The 13764-nt window shown below is 33.0% G+C and overlaps 1 protein-coding gene across 2 annotated transcripts; it reads left to right on the top strand.

Moving 5' to 3' along the window:
* Positions 1 to 185: 185 nt before the first annotated feature.
* On the top strand, positions 186 to 13705 carry LOC100179540 (rhophilin-2-like). 2 transcript variants are annotated; one of them, XM_002122892.5, is made up of 16 exons: positions 186 to 315; positions 796 to 857; positions 1212 to 1327; positions 2531 to 2659; positions 3701 to 3779; positions 4168 to 4370; positions 6843 to 7009; positions 7765 to 7952; positions 9203 to 9359; positions 9838 to 9957; positions 10043 to 10137; positions 10689 to 10788; positions 11296 to 11372; positions 11601 to 11741; positions 12702 to 12863; positions 13258 to 13705. In XM_002122892.5, exons 2-16 carry the CDS (start codon positions 816 to 818, stop codon positions 13600 to 13602), a joined length of 2121 nt encoding a protein of 706 aa, XP_002122928.2. In that variant the 5' UTR covers positions 186 to 315; positions 796 to 815; the 3' UTR covers positions 13603 to 13705. The 2 variants fall into 2 exon arrangements, with proteins under 2 accessions (XP_002122928.2, XP_018666799.1); XM_018811254.2 differs by lacking the exon at positions 186 to 315 and having other exon boundaries at positions 721 to 857.
* Positions 13706 to 13764: the final 59 nt, after the last annotated feature.

Here is a 13764-nt window from a genome sequence, read left to right as displayed (position 1 = left end):
GCCTCGCTACGTCTACGAGAGAAGAAATAATTGGTGATGATCGAATGTATCTTTTACGATGCATTTATCGTCCCCTGAGAAGAAGAGAAATTGTAAAAAAAGTAGCGAGAGAATATAGACAACAAGAAGAAGGCAATATAATTAGATATCGTGTGGCAACGAGAGACGCTTTAATTCATTGTTAAGTTCCAGCTATGGTTTAACGTGTGTTTATGTAGGTATGTGTGCGATGTAACCATACACCAGGTGTATAGAAACTGTTCTAAAGATAAATCCGGTGCAGATTACCAGTTGAATTAGCAAATATAGATAAAGGTATTATTTTACTATAATATGTGTCAATTTACACGACAGCTGAAAGATAACGTAAGGACGTTTAAAGCCTCGTAGTTAAAAAGAAGTAGCTTATCATGCTTTGATATATTTGCAATGTGTATTAATAGCTTCCCATGATATGTTTGCTTATTTTACACTTACATAAATTATATATGGTAGGGTGGGGGAAGATGGGACACCTTTTTTATTCTATTTTATCGCCCCACCTGGTAAAAAACAAAAACATTCAAAAAATTTAAACCGTATCCCCACGACTCACTAAGACCATTGTTAATTGTTTAAAACACGAATAAGATAATTGGATGTTAAGTGTCAAAGGTGTCTCGTCTTCTCCCACCCTACTATCTATTCTATATATAATGTTAAAGGTAAATATAAAAGCTAGTAAATGGTATTTTGGTTTAGATGTGGTTTGATTTAAGAAATATGTAAAATAGTCCTGTTTATTCATTGCTGTAGGAATTTGTATTGAAACCAAAATGGATGTTGTGCAAAACAGACCTGTGGTTCAACCACGCAAGGTATGTTTATTAAAGGAATATTTAATGACCTCTTTGTTTATTTATTTAGGCTATATTCCTTATCAGCTATTCAAATATATATGTATTTATATATACATATATTTATTTGTGTAAACTAAAGGTTTTAAAATAGCTATATATTAAGTTTTTTAACCCATATATATTGTTTTCCTGCAGTTTAAACAATGTACATATATATATATATAGCAGTTGTATCAAATATATATATATATAAAGTAACATACTTCTCTGGGCCACGGAGAATAAAGCCAGTCACATTCATTTAATTGTATTTGTAGTATATATATATATAATTAAAAAAATATCGTTCTTATTAAAAATGTTGGAATTTAGGGTTGCAACCCAGTAATGGCGACTCAGCGAAGTAAAATGCAAAGTCAGCGAACTGGCATCAACCAACGACTTAACAAACAGATGCGGCTTCGAGCTGGGGCCGAAAATTTATTTAAGTAAGTTTTTTGGGGTTTTATTTAAATTACTTGTTCAAGTTGGCTTTTTTTGTAAATTTGTTTATGAATGTTGTAGATTACCAAAATTCTCTGTCTAAAAATATATAATACTGGTAAACAGGTTTAGGATAAAATATATAAATGAAAAATGTCAAGGATTTTTAACGATTACATCAGTAGGCTATATTATATATATATAATATTGTTTAAAATGAACTTTAAACTTCCAATCAAGTTTAGTGTGAATCATTAAAAACTTAATTGTAAAAATGTCCTCAAAAAATTCCAGCTTACAGTGTAACAAGTTATATTTTTCTGAGCAATTTGTGCGGTTTATAAACATTAGGTAGTGAGGCTTGCTATGTAATTGTGGATAAGATGACTAACAGCATATAATCCATCTCTGAGGTAGCATAGCAATCCACTAAATCGTTCGTGCTGTATCCTATCATTAAGAAGATGCCTGCGAAATAACTTCAAACCTGACAATTATAAATGACAACATCATAATTAACATTTTAATGTTTCTTGATAATTTCTTTGATTTTAATGTTTCTATGATAATTTTGGTTGATTTTGATGTTTCTATGATAATTTCGGTTGATTTTGATGTTTTCGTGATAATTTTGTTTGATTTTGATGTTTCCATGATTATTTTGGTTGATTTCAATGTTTCTATGAGAATTTTGGTAAATTTTAATGTTTCCCTGATAATTTAGGTTGATTTTTAATGTTTCTATGAGAATTTTGGTAAATTTTAATGTTTCCCTGATAATTTTGGTTAATTTTAATGTTTCCATGATAATTTTAGTTGATTTTTGCCATTGCTTCTTATTTGACTTCTTTATATCTTCATTAAATGTTTGCTTAAAATTTAAACCCAGCTTTACAAACAGACTTAGCTTACTTAGTGTGCAATGCACACATATTGGGAAAAGGTTAAATATTAATATGTTTGTTTAATCGTTCTATCAATACCATCAATACAAACATCTAAATTATTGCTTTTTTAATTTTTAAAATTTATTTTAAACTGAAGGAGTAAGTTTTGCTAAAAGACCGACTGTTTTTTATCATTTTCAGAAGTTCTGAACAAAATTGTTTTTCTTTTATCATTTTATGTTATTTTTATTTATTTATTTTACTTTTAACATGTATTATATATATTATAACATTAATGGGTAACAATACATATCATGACAGCGCAACAAACAATCCGAAAGTGAAAGAAACTGTTGCCCTCGAACTTAGCTTTGTAAACTCCAACCTTCAGCTTATTAAAGAAGAGTTGAGTGAATTGAATTCAACTGTGGATCCTTACCAAAGCACAAGGTAACATTTGTCTGTAATATAATAAAGTTTTTGACAAGAAAATAATTGTAGGGTGAAAAAAGTTTATATATTAATATATATATGATAATTTTGGGAGGGAAAAGTAAAAAAAATGCTTGAAAACAAAACAATTAGGCTATATATTCCGAATTGGCAAAAGATTTTTTTTGCAAAATTTTTTATTTCTCCTGTAAAAAGCCAAAAAAAATAAGCGCTGGCTTTTAAGGCACCTTTTTACATTAATGGTGGACCAATATGTTTTTATGACTGAACTGTCTGTTTAAAAATTATTATATTTACATTATATAAACATACACAAACATACAAGCCTTCAGGTTAACCTTAAGGGGACTATCTGTTCGTAAACCTGCCATGCAATGGACCATTACCTAAACCAGCCATATTGATTTTTACCATCAGTGTACAAAATAATTTCATCCTAAATCAAAATATTTTTTCATTTTAATTTGAAATTTTGCTCTTTTATTAAAAAAATCTACATTAAATTATTTTTTTTGCTGTATCATTTTTTTTAATCAGTTTTCGAACTGGTCTATTTTCTCTTCATTATATCCGACAGACTTATTTGTCTTTCCATTATGACGTCACTGGGTTGTTTCAAGCATCATTAAGAGCGAAAATATTTCCAAGATTATTTCTGTAATTGACAAGCAGCCACTTAAGTGTTTAAAAGCACAAGAATGTCAATTACATTGGAGATATTTAAAACCCAGGGCCTGCCATATTTGCCACTAATGTAATATTACTTACAAAAAAATCAAATCAATACTGATATCTAGGTTAAGTGTATAGCATTTTTTTCGTGATCAATTAATTTCTGCTATTGCCAAAGGCTGTTATATTTTTAAGCATACATATATATTCACTATTCATAATTATACTTTACATGCTTGCAATACTTTTTTCACTAATCAAATTTATTTTTAACAAATAATGAATTCTCACAGCCAGTGGTCTACCCCCTATTCCAATTGACGTTCAAAAATTACGAACGTAAACTAAATGTTGATTTCTTTGCAGTGGGAAGACTGTCAGCATTCCTTTGATTCCACTTGGTTTAAAAGACACCAAAGAACTTGTGTTTGCTCAAACCTTTGAGGTAAGTCAGTGTGTGTTTCTTTATTGTAACTTCTTTTGTCATTTCCAACGAACGAATGAATGAATGAACTTATGTTGTCCTCGCGTAAGGAACATCGACGGTCGTTATAACACGGGTGTTTTGTTTCACACACCTCGTGCCCGTTTTTTTTTCATGTGTTTATGATATTGGCAACATTTAAACGGCCCATAAATGACCGCCGGGTTGGAGTTTTATGGTCCTGAGAAAAATCGTCTCACTGTTCGTTTAAACTTATTTATTTTACAAACAAATCATATTAATATTCTAAAAGCATCATTAGAAAACTTTGTTTACTTTCTCACAACATTTGACTTCAAATTCGCGCGTCTCACGTTCACCCATTGTTCTCATCTGTGACGTCACACAGGATTACATATCGGAACATTACAGCGAAGACCCGTCGTCTTTCGCTGAAGAAATCGCGGACTTTACAGATCTGAGAAATTCCGTTCGCACGCCTTCCCGTAACCAGGACGGCGCAGTTCTACTGTTGGAGTATTACAACCAACTTTATTTTATCGAGAATCGATTTTTTCCGCCATACAAACCACAGGGCGTGTTCTTTCATTGGTAAGTATTCTATAATCATTAATTTGTAAGGTAGACATAGGTAGATACGACCAAAGCTATAAAAATACCTAAGTACGACCAGTTACAATTAGGGCGTTAATATATAGTACCGTGGGGCTTGGGTAAGTTGGATACTGTTTTTTGGTGGTAACTACCAAATGGGAGAAAAGAGAATAAAAACACGAACCGCTTTACCTTAAGCTACCATACTATAGAAATACGCACGTCTTTAGGGAAAGATGGATAGTATTTTTTGGTGTTTACTACCAAACTGCACGAGAACAGAAAATAAAATCATGAACTATTTTACCCCAACCAGCTACTATATTATAAAAATAGGCTAGTTTTTCCTCAATAAATCTAAAATAATAAGACAAAAAAATGCGACAAAATGGCCGTTGTTAAAAATACGACGTGTGCATAGTAACGTTAAAATACGATGTGTATATGATTATGAACGTTAAAATACCGTATACATGACGTATTGGCCAGAAAACCCACAGCGTTACGTTGTTATTGCTTTTCTTGTCCTTCGAATTTACGATCGACGTTCTCACCGCTTGTTTGGATTTATACCGTCCAGTATATTACACGTTAAAAATGTCTGTTTGAAGATAAAAGGAAAGTATTAGAAGGGTATTTAGAAACGATTTATCAAAAATGTGTCAATCGAAAATACCTTTAAATGCACCACAGATTTTCATACCAAAACTTTCATTTTGATATTCGTATTTTTGTAAAGTTTTACGAAATTGACGTAAAAAGGTGTAGAAGTTTTTTTTGTTTTCCTTCACGCTTAAAAATTTAGTACAAATAATAACATCAAACAAAAATGTATAAATAGTTTTCGGTAAATTAAGTTCTGCTTTTAAAATAAGTATGCGTTGAAAAACAGCATTAGCATATAGGCGTATCTTTATTTATGATCCGGTGCGGTTTTAAGGCGGTTATACAATGTAGTAAACAGAACTGGTGCCTTGAATCGTTTATCGTAAAAGCATGAATGCTGGTTATGGGCCAGTTTAATTTAAAACTTATTACTTTTTATCACAATTTATTTAGGTAAAAAAGTCGGTAGAAATATTAAATACGCTGAATAAAGCGAAGTTTAAAAATCTGTTTGCCACAAAAACACAGTTTTTTTTGGTTTAAATACAAATTTGTGCAAAAATAAATACATTTTTTTGGAAACGCCTGGTCGGTCGCTCTGTGTGTAAAACCGGACGCCGTTATAATACTCCACACGTCACAACACCGGCGAAATCCGTCTTTAACTTTGATATCTTGTTTTCGCCGCAAGCAATTGTTAAAAATCGCTCGTTGCTATTGGTTGCTTAAATCCTCTCGTTTTGGAACCCGGAACTTTTAAAATTTCGCCGAAAATAAAAATCGTTGTAAAAACTCACGACGCCGTTTCGCGCTTCTACTATAACGTCATATAGAGTTCTGTTTACTTTCATTGTCACCCCGCTATTAGTATTCGCGGAATGCGCTGTTATGACGTCACAGAGAGGTTTGTTTGATTAATAGCTGGTAATAAACGCCAAGCATATTTCTTGACGAGAATAACTATGTTTGTTTCAACAGCAACGCTTTTACCCGACGCGCTTTCCCCCACTTTTTATCCATAGCATGTTTATCCAAAATAACAACCGCCGTCTTTCGCTGTTGATTTCCATCTCACGGTTGTTTTAAAACTATAGTAAGGTGAGAAAGATGGGACACCATTTTATTTTATATTCTTGTACCATTTGATAGTAAACAAAGAACATTCAAAGAATTATAAAACCGTATTCGCACGACTCCCACAGACCGTTGTTAATTGTTAAAACAAGATCAGGATATTCACATATTGTGTGCTAAAGGTGTCTCGTCTTCCCTCCACCCTACTTCGCTATCGTTAAGAAATAAATTAAAATTGTGTTATATATGTTATATTGTGACTTGCGTTTATCCATTCTAATATAACACCTTGCTGTAGTTCGCGCGAGAATCCCAATTTAAATATTTCATGAGACGAGATAGCCATGTGTGACGTCACTTAACGACACATTTACGTTAAAGAAAATAATATATATACATTTTAACAAAATAAATGAAAAAAAACATTGAAAATTTAAATCTGTATCTAATACTTTTGTTTCTGATTTAATAATTTCCACTTTTGTAAAAAGTCTTGTATTTTTGCCTTCAAGCTGTTTGAGGTAATACGGTACATGTTTTCATTTTCTTTTATTTTTTATAGTCTTTTTTGGTAATAAACAAAGAATAAACAACCGTATCCAAATTATTTTAATTGAATGTTGGTAATTGTTATAAAACACTTAATGGAAACAAGGGATATTATGATCTAACGGTGTCCATCTTACCCCACGGTACTATATTCATGTTTTTATTAATTACGTTGAACTCAGTTCCTTTTACTCTCACAATCATTCTGTTCGAGCATATTAAATGTCATATATCCTCTAGGTACGACTCCATCACTGGCTTACCGTCTGTACAGAGATCCGTATCACTGGAGAAAGCAAGCGTCTTGTTTAACCTGGGTGCTTTGTATTCCCAAATCGGTACAAGAGCTGACCGTACCAGACGAAGGGGCATTGAAGTTGCCGTCTCCGCTTTCCAGCAAGCAGCAGGTACTGCGTTCGAATACCGGGCGATCGAGTTTATTTTTTTAAGTTTATTTATGGTAATTTTTTTAACTGGGCGGTTTAATATTTTATTTTTTTTTAACTTTTTTTGTCTATTTGCGGCGTTTTTGATGTGGGATCGTATTTACACCAATACAGAAGTATATAAAACTTGGAAAAAACGAAAACAAGCCTGATACCTAGATCGTATCACCAATAGTTTGGTATCAATATAACAATATGTTACAAATAATGCTGAAGTCTCAACATAAATTTTTATACTAAAAATAAACCACTGTTTTAATATATATTAATGTCATTCTTATTTTCAAGTACAAAAAATATATTTCTGTTAACTTGTTTTATATTTTATATATAAGTAATTTACTCAATGAAGTGTGACGTCACAGTGCATACGTGACTACTAGGCGATAACGCCGTCACCATTTAATTGAGTTCTATTTTGATCACCCAACCTTATATACTAGTTATGTTTGCTCAATACCTTGCGCCATTGTTTCAATATATGACAATTGCGCGGTTACGCACCACGAGCCATTTCTTCATACGTAATTTACTTTAATGACGTTATAGCAGTTTAACGAATGTTACATCATAGAGGTGGCGTCATAATTCATTTTTACGTCATTTATTTTAACCAAAATTTATTTATTTTATTTCGTTTTTAATGACCTAAAAGCTCATGAACTGGTAATATTTATGACGTCACTACTTTATTACGTAAACAATGACGTCACCAGGTTCTTTCAACTACCTCCGGTTAAACTTCAGCAACGCGCCGACCCCTGACCTCAGTCACTCAACACTTAGCGCCCTCACCTGGCTAATGTTGGCACAGGGGCAAGAGTGCGTTTTGGAAATGAAAGTTTTCGGGGGATTCGAGATACAACTGGGGAAGTGCGCTTCTATTGCACAAGAAGCTATCAAGGCTAGTTTTCGTGTATTGTTAATACTTGCGGTTCTAATTTAAAGTACGTTTTTACTAATTTTAAGTACGTTTTTACTTATTTTAAGTACGTTTTTTTAGTGTTTTGTCTGTGTTGAACAAGGCCAGTTCAACACACACACACACAGTTCATTAAATACTTCACACACAAACACATAGCATAACATTGTCTATGTCTGATTACAGTTTAACATGTTTGTTCTATATACCAATCCCAAGGAAGTAACTTTATTTATGACTTGTCTCCGTAAATAGCAAACTAAAGCTATGCCTTATTGCATCTTTATAATATATCTCAGGGTTTAATTTTGCGAAAAATTCCAAAAGAAGTTACGTCATTGTCCAATTTGTTTACGGAAAATTAACTTTTGTTTTCAAAACAAAACGATGAATAGAAAACGGAATCGTTTTTCCCAGTATCTCGATTCCGATATAAAATATGGCATAGTCAGCCAGCAATATCTTATGTTTACCAACGGTGGTATATGACAAGTAAAACAGGATCCATAGTCTTGTAATACGTTATACAAACATGTTAACACCGTTTACGTCGGGAATTACGACCAGGACGTCCGTCAAGCCACCCTGCCATAAGATAAGAAGAAATTTTGAAATAAAAATGAAAGTAAATAATAAAAAAAACACATTGTTGTTAGAGTACTCTTGGGTAAGTTGGGCACCTTTAGCACATAATATTCAAACATTCTAATCGTGTTTTAAACAATTAACAACGGTCTGTGGGAGTCGTGAGGATACGGTTTTATAATTTATTGAATGTTCTAAGTTTACTACCGAATAACGCGAGAAGATAGAATAAAAAGATCTCCCATCGTCCCCCACCCTACTTTATATTGTAAGTTTATAAATATGATTTTCGCTATCGTATCTCAATACGCAAATAAACAATACATTAAAGTTCTTTCATACAAACCTAATATTAAACCTGGCTTTATATGTACATGGTGTCTGGATTATGTCAGTTTAGTAACTAACTATCAAACCACGAGCGACGAGCCTGTTCATTGTTAATCGTGGAACATATTTGGAACTTACGCGCGTCGAATTTTATATAATATGACGTCATAAGAAAAAGAATTTTAGAATGCAAACTTTTCCATGATGTCACAAAACAAATATTTACCGTTTCCACATAAATCCCCCCCAAAAAAAACAAATTTTGACTGTTTCTACCCTTTTATTGTTACGTAACGGGTTCATTTATTACGTCACAGGTATCTGACAAATACAGCCTTGCATTCAAATCGATGAACAGTGACGTCACGAAGGAGGTTATTCCATATTCGTGGATAAATATGACTGAAGTGAAGTCTCATCATTACAGAGCCTTGGCGCATTATTATGCAGCCCTTGGCTTGCTGGATCAACACAGTAAGTCGCGGCACGGCCTACAGAGATATTGCTAAATTCGTATGTCCAATATATATATACCGGCCATGTCTTATATATATGCATACCAACCAAGGGCCTTATTACTTGATTCCTTTTTTTTTCAACGCATTTTTTGCATTACTGCTACTTTTTTTATACAATATACATGACGTAACAATGGAAATAATGGTGTTTGGACGTACAATAGGTCTTCGAATTTTAAACGTAAAATGTGAATTATCTGGCCGTATCTCTAGTAGGCCGTGGTTATTGTCGGGTGTTCGTATATCATAAACGTGTCCCGATTACACGCTGAATCGATCAGTAAGCAAAAATCAATAATCGCTTGGTAGCTAAGCAAGTTTAGTATGTTTGTTGTATGGTTTTTCCACATTTTTATTTTAAGAGATAAAGTGAATTTATGCTGCAGACGTTTCGTAATAGTTATGACGTTATGTTCACTTCTGTTACGTAACAGTGGCCGCGGAACAGCTTGAAATAACGAATCTGTTGTCAAGTTTATACATGAACTGCGACGATGATGACGTACCTAAACCTGATGACGTAGCCAGGAGGAAAGAGGACCGCCGAAGATTAGGTGACGTCATAGGCTATTACGTCACTGAAACGTCGTTTTTTTTTCACTCTGTACGTAAAAATGACGTCATACGTTTTTATTTCAGGCAAATCTCATTTAAAGCAATCCGTGTTCTACCATGAGCGAGCCCTACAGACGCACAGTTTATGCAAAATACCCCGGGCTGTTGATATTCTAAAGGTAGGTAGATGGATGGAATGCTTTAAAAGTTATATTTTGGTATTTTGGAATATATAGTAGGGTGGGGGGAGATGGGACATATTTTCTTTTTTTTTCTCATCCCATTTGGTTGTAAACAAAAAATTCAAACATTTATATAACCGTATCTTCACAACTTCCATGAACTGTAGTTAATTGCCTAAAACACAATCAGGATATTTGGATATTAAGTGCTAAAGGTGTCCCATCTTCCCCCACCCTACTTTATATGTTTCTCTCTGCACTCCGGTTTCAATGCCCAACACAAAATTGAGTACAAACTCGTATTCTTTGCATTTAAGTGCTTAACCACTTTGCCCTGAAGTATTTTATACTGGGTATATATTTTCCCTACGGTTTATGTAAGAGTATTATATATTAAAGTAACATAAATGGTAAACGAGTAAGCTGGCACGAGGTGTGTGAACACACACATAACCGTTTTATAATGACTGATGTTTTCCGGACAGGCAGAGATAAAGCAATTTATATTCAGTCATTTAATGTTATATTATAATGAAACGACACCACAGGAGTACCTGCAACACGCGCACACAAGGTCCGTGAATAAACTTGAAGAAGTTGATTCGGATGAAGATTTCTTTGACATTGTGGAAGCTCCTGATATACAAGGTATTGTATGTATGTAAATAATTAAATATACATTGGGGGACTGGAGTAACTTATACATTTGCATTACATGATATACCTTTGCCACAAACTAGTTTGTCAAAACTATTATTTTTTGTTGGTTTTTATATTTTATTTATGTGGGTGGACTTTGTTTATCTTTGTTATCCTTTTTAATGCAAACACGATTATGTTGTAGCAACAATAAACATACTTTAGTTTCATCATACAATTACAAATGCTAAAGATACTGATAAGTTAATATCTATTTACTTACATAAGCAATAACCCTTACTTAGCCTGTATTGGAACCTATCCAATAGCTATTAATTGTGGTATACATATCATTTCTCTATATACATAACCCCCATAATGTTGTTATAACATCTACACATACAAAACTGCTTATCCAAACCACCCTTTATAAAAATAACAATAGATGCTTTCACCTGCTTGTTATGATAACACAAGCTTATTATAAAGGTTGACATTTATTTTTTTGAAATTTAGGTCACAGCCATGAAGACACTACCTGTATTCCTCCCGCTTTTGGGGAAGTCCCTTCCGTTGATATATTTAGAAGATTAGTAAGTTATTGGATTCAAATATTTGAATATTTCAGGAGCTTTTAGGATAAGTTTAACATAATACAGACTGTGGCAGCTAACTACAAAAGTAATTCTTTTTACCCAAGTACTTTTTTATTAAATGAATTTAATCGCATTTTCTTCATAATCTTGATGAAAATTTTTTGGGTTCTTTTAAAATTATTATCCGAAATGGCTTGAGACCATTATAAAAATCTTATATTCTAGGGTCCTCTTTCCATATTTTCGGTCCATCACCGCTTGGGGGCGCACCGAACAATCGTGCTTAAAAACGATGAACACGTTTGTTCGTTTACTTTGCAAGGAGACGCTCCTGTTTCGCTAACTAGCCTGGATCAGAAGGCAAAAGTAAGTTTAGATTTTCTCTGTGTTTGTACCTCTTATGTTCATGCTTATTCCGAAAAAAAATTGCACGTGATATTTATAAGTCTGTTTCATACAAACCTAATATTGAAGCTCTGGTTTCTATACATGACATGGACTCTGGATTATGTCAGTTTATTGACTAACTATCAAACCACGAACCTGCTTATTGTTATTCGGGGAGCATATATCGAACTTACAAGCATTGTATTTTATTTAATATGACGTTAAAAGAGAAAGAATTTTAGAATCCAAACTTTTCCATGATGTCACAAACCAAATATTTACTGTTTCATTACTAATTCTAAAAAAGGATGGCGATATTTCACATGGGTAAAACATGTGCAAGGCAGTCAATACACTTGGAGTACATGGGTACATTTAGGGGCACACATGTTTACATGAGGGGTGCAGGTTCATTCGGGGTGATTTTTTCTAATAAGGTGTGTAGGGACCTATAAGATCAAGTTGATTCCTTGACATCATGTTTACTGTCAAGTTACAAAATGGATGTTTATATTTATCTGACTTTCCATTTACAAAATGCATGTCTTTATATTCATGCTTACTGTCGAGTTACAAAATGCATGTCTTTATATTCATGCTTACTGTCGAGTTACAAAATGCATGTCTTTATATTCATGCTTACTGTCGAGTTACAAAATGCATGTCTTTATATTCATGCTTACTGTCGAGTTACAAAATGCATGTCTTTGTATTCATGCTTACTGTCGAGTTACAAAATGCATGTCTTTGTATTCATGCTTACTGTCGAGTTACAAAATGCATGTCTTTATATTCATGCTTACTGTCGAGTTACAAAATGCATGTCTTTGTATTCATGCTTACTGTCGAGTTACAAAATGGATGTCTTTATACACATCTGACCATCCAGTTACAACATAATTATCTTACATACTTACGACACGCAATCAACTTTCACAGCAACTTGGTCTCCGAAATGAAGATATTCTTATTTCAATAAACTGGCAAGATGTTCGATGGTGTGGTCATAATGAGGTTGCTGATGTCATAGAGAAAGCTAAGGGGAAACCTCTTACATTGAAATTAGTTTCAGACCTTGGATTAATAGGTCCTTCATCACCAGTAAGTTTATTCTTGTTTTTATTGCTACCGTCAAATATGGGAAAAGTAAAATACATGAATACATAAAAAAAACTCAGAAACCTTTTTGTAGAAAATAGTAAAATACATGAAATAGTATACCATTTTTTCATATATTTTGTGCTGCATTTTAAAATCAATTTAAAATTTAATTTATTGCGTTAAGTTCTCTAAATGCAATCAATTTAAAATTTAATTTATTGCATTAAGTTTTCTAAATGCAATCAATTTAAAATTTAATTTACAGTTTTCTAAATATATGTAAAAATATCTAACAAAAAGTTTCGTTTTAATATTATTTCTTTGACAAATCTGGACTGACAACCACGATAAATAATATTTAAATTTATTTGTATATTTTTTTTTCTTATAACAGACTGCAGGTATTGGGCAAAGCAATGGGATCTACCAGAGTATTCCTGAAGGAGAAGTTGTTCATAGAAACAATAATAATAACAACAACAATAACCACACTGGACGTAAGAAATCAATCCAGAAGCGACATTCATTTGGATTTTTCCATGGTTTACGAATTCGCCCAAAAACCCTAAGTCAGCTTAACGATGACGCGGTAAGTTCTGCGTCCGACAAAGAAATTCCAAAACATAGATCGGTTTCGCTACAGCGAAGTTCCACAACGACTAAATCTTTCCTGCGGGCCGGGGGGACAATTTTTCGTCAGAAGAAAAATTTGTCTTCAGAATATAGGTCTCAGTGTTAAAATTTTCTGCGGGAATTTAATGTACTACCATATTTTTTGCCTTTGTTAATACTTATATTTTACCTGGTTAGAGGGTTAGTGGTATACAAGACACCCTATCGCGTAAAAGGGCATAAAAGATAAAATTAGGGTGTTACCATAAAGTTAAACCAAATTGCAGTT

Source organism: Ciona intestinalis, chromosome 3 (genome assembly GCF_000224145.3).
Source record: "Ciona intestinalis chromosome 3, KH, whole genome shotgun sequence".
Lineage (NCBI taxonomy): Eukaryota > Metazoa > Chordata > Ascidiacea > Phlebobranchia > Cionidae > Ciona > Ciona intestinalis.
This window is presented reverse-complemented; position numbering and strand designations above follow the sequence as displayed.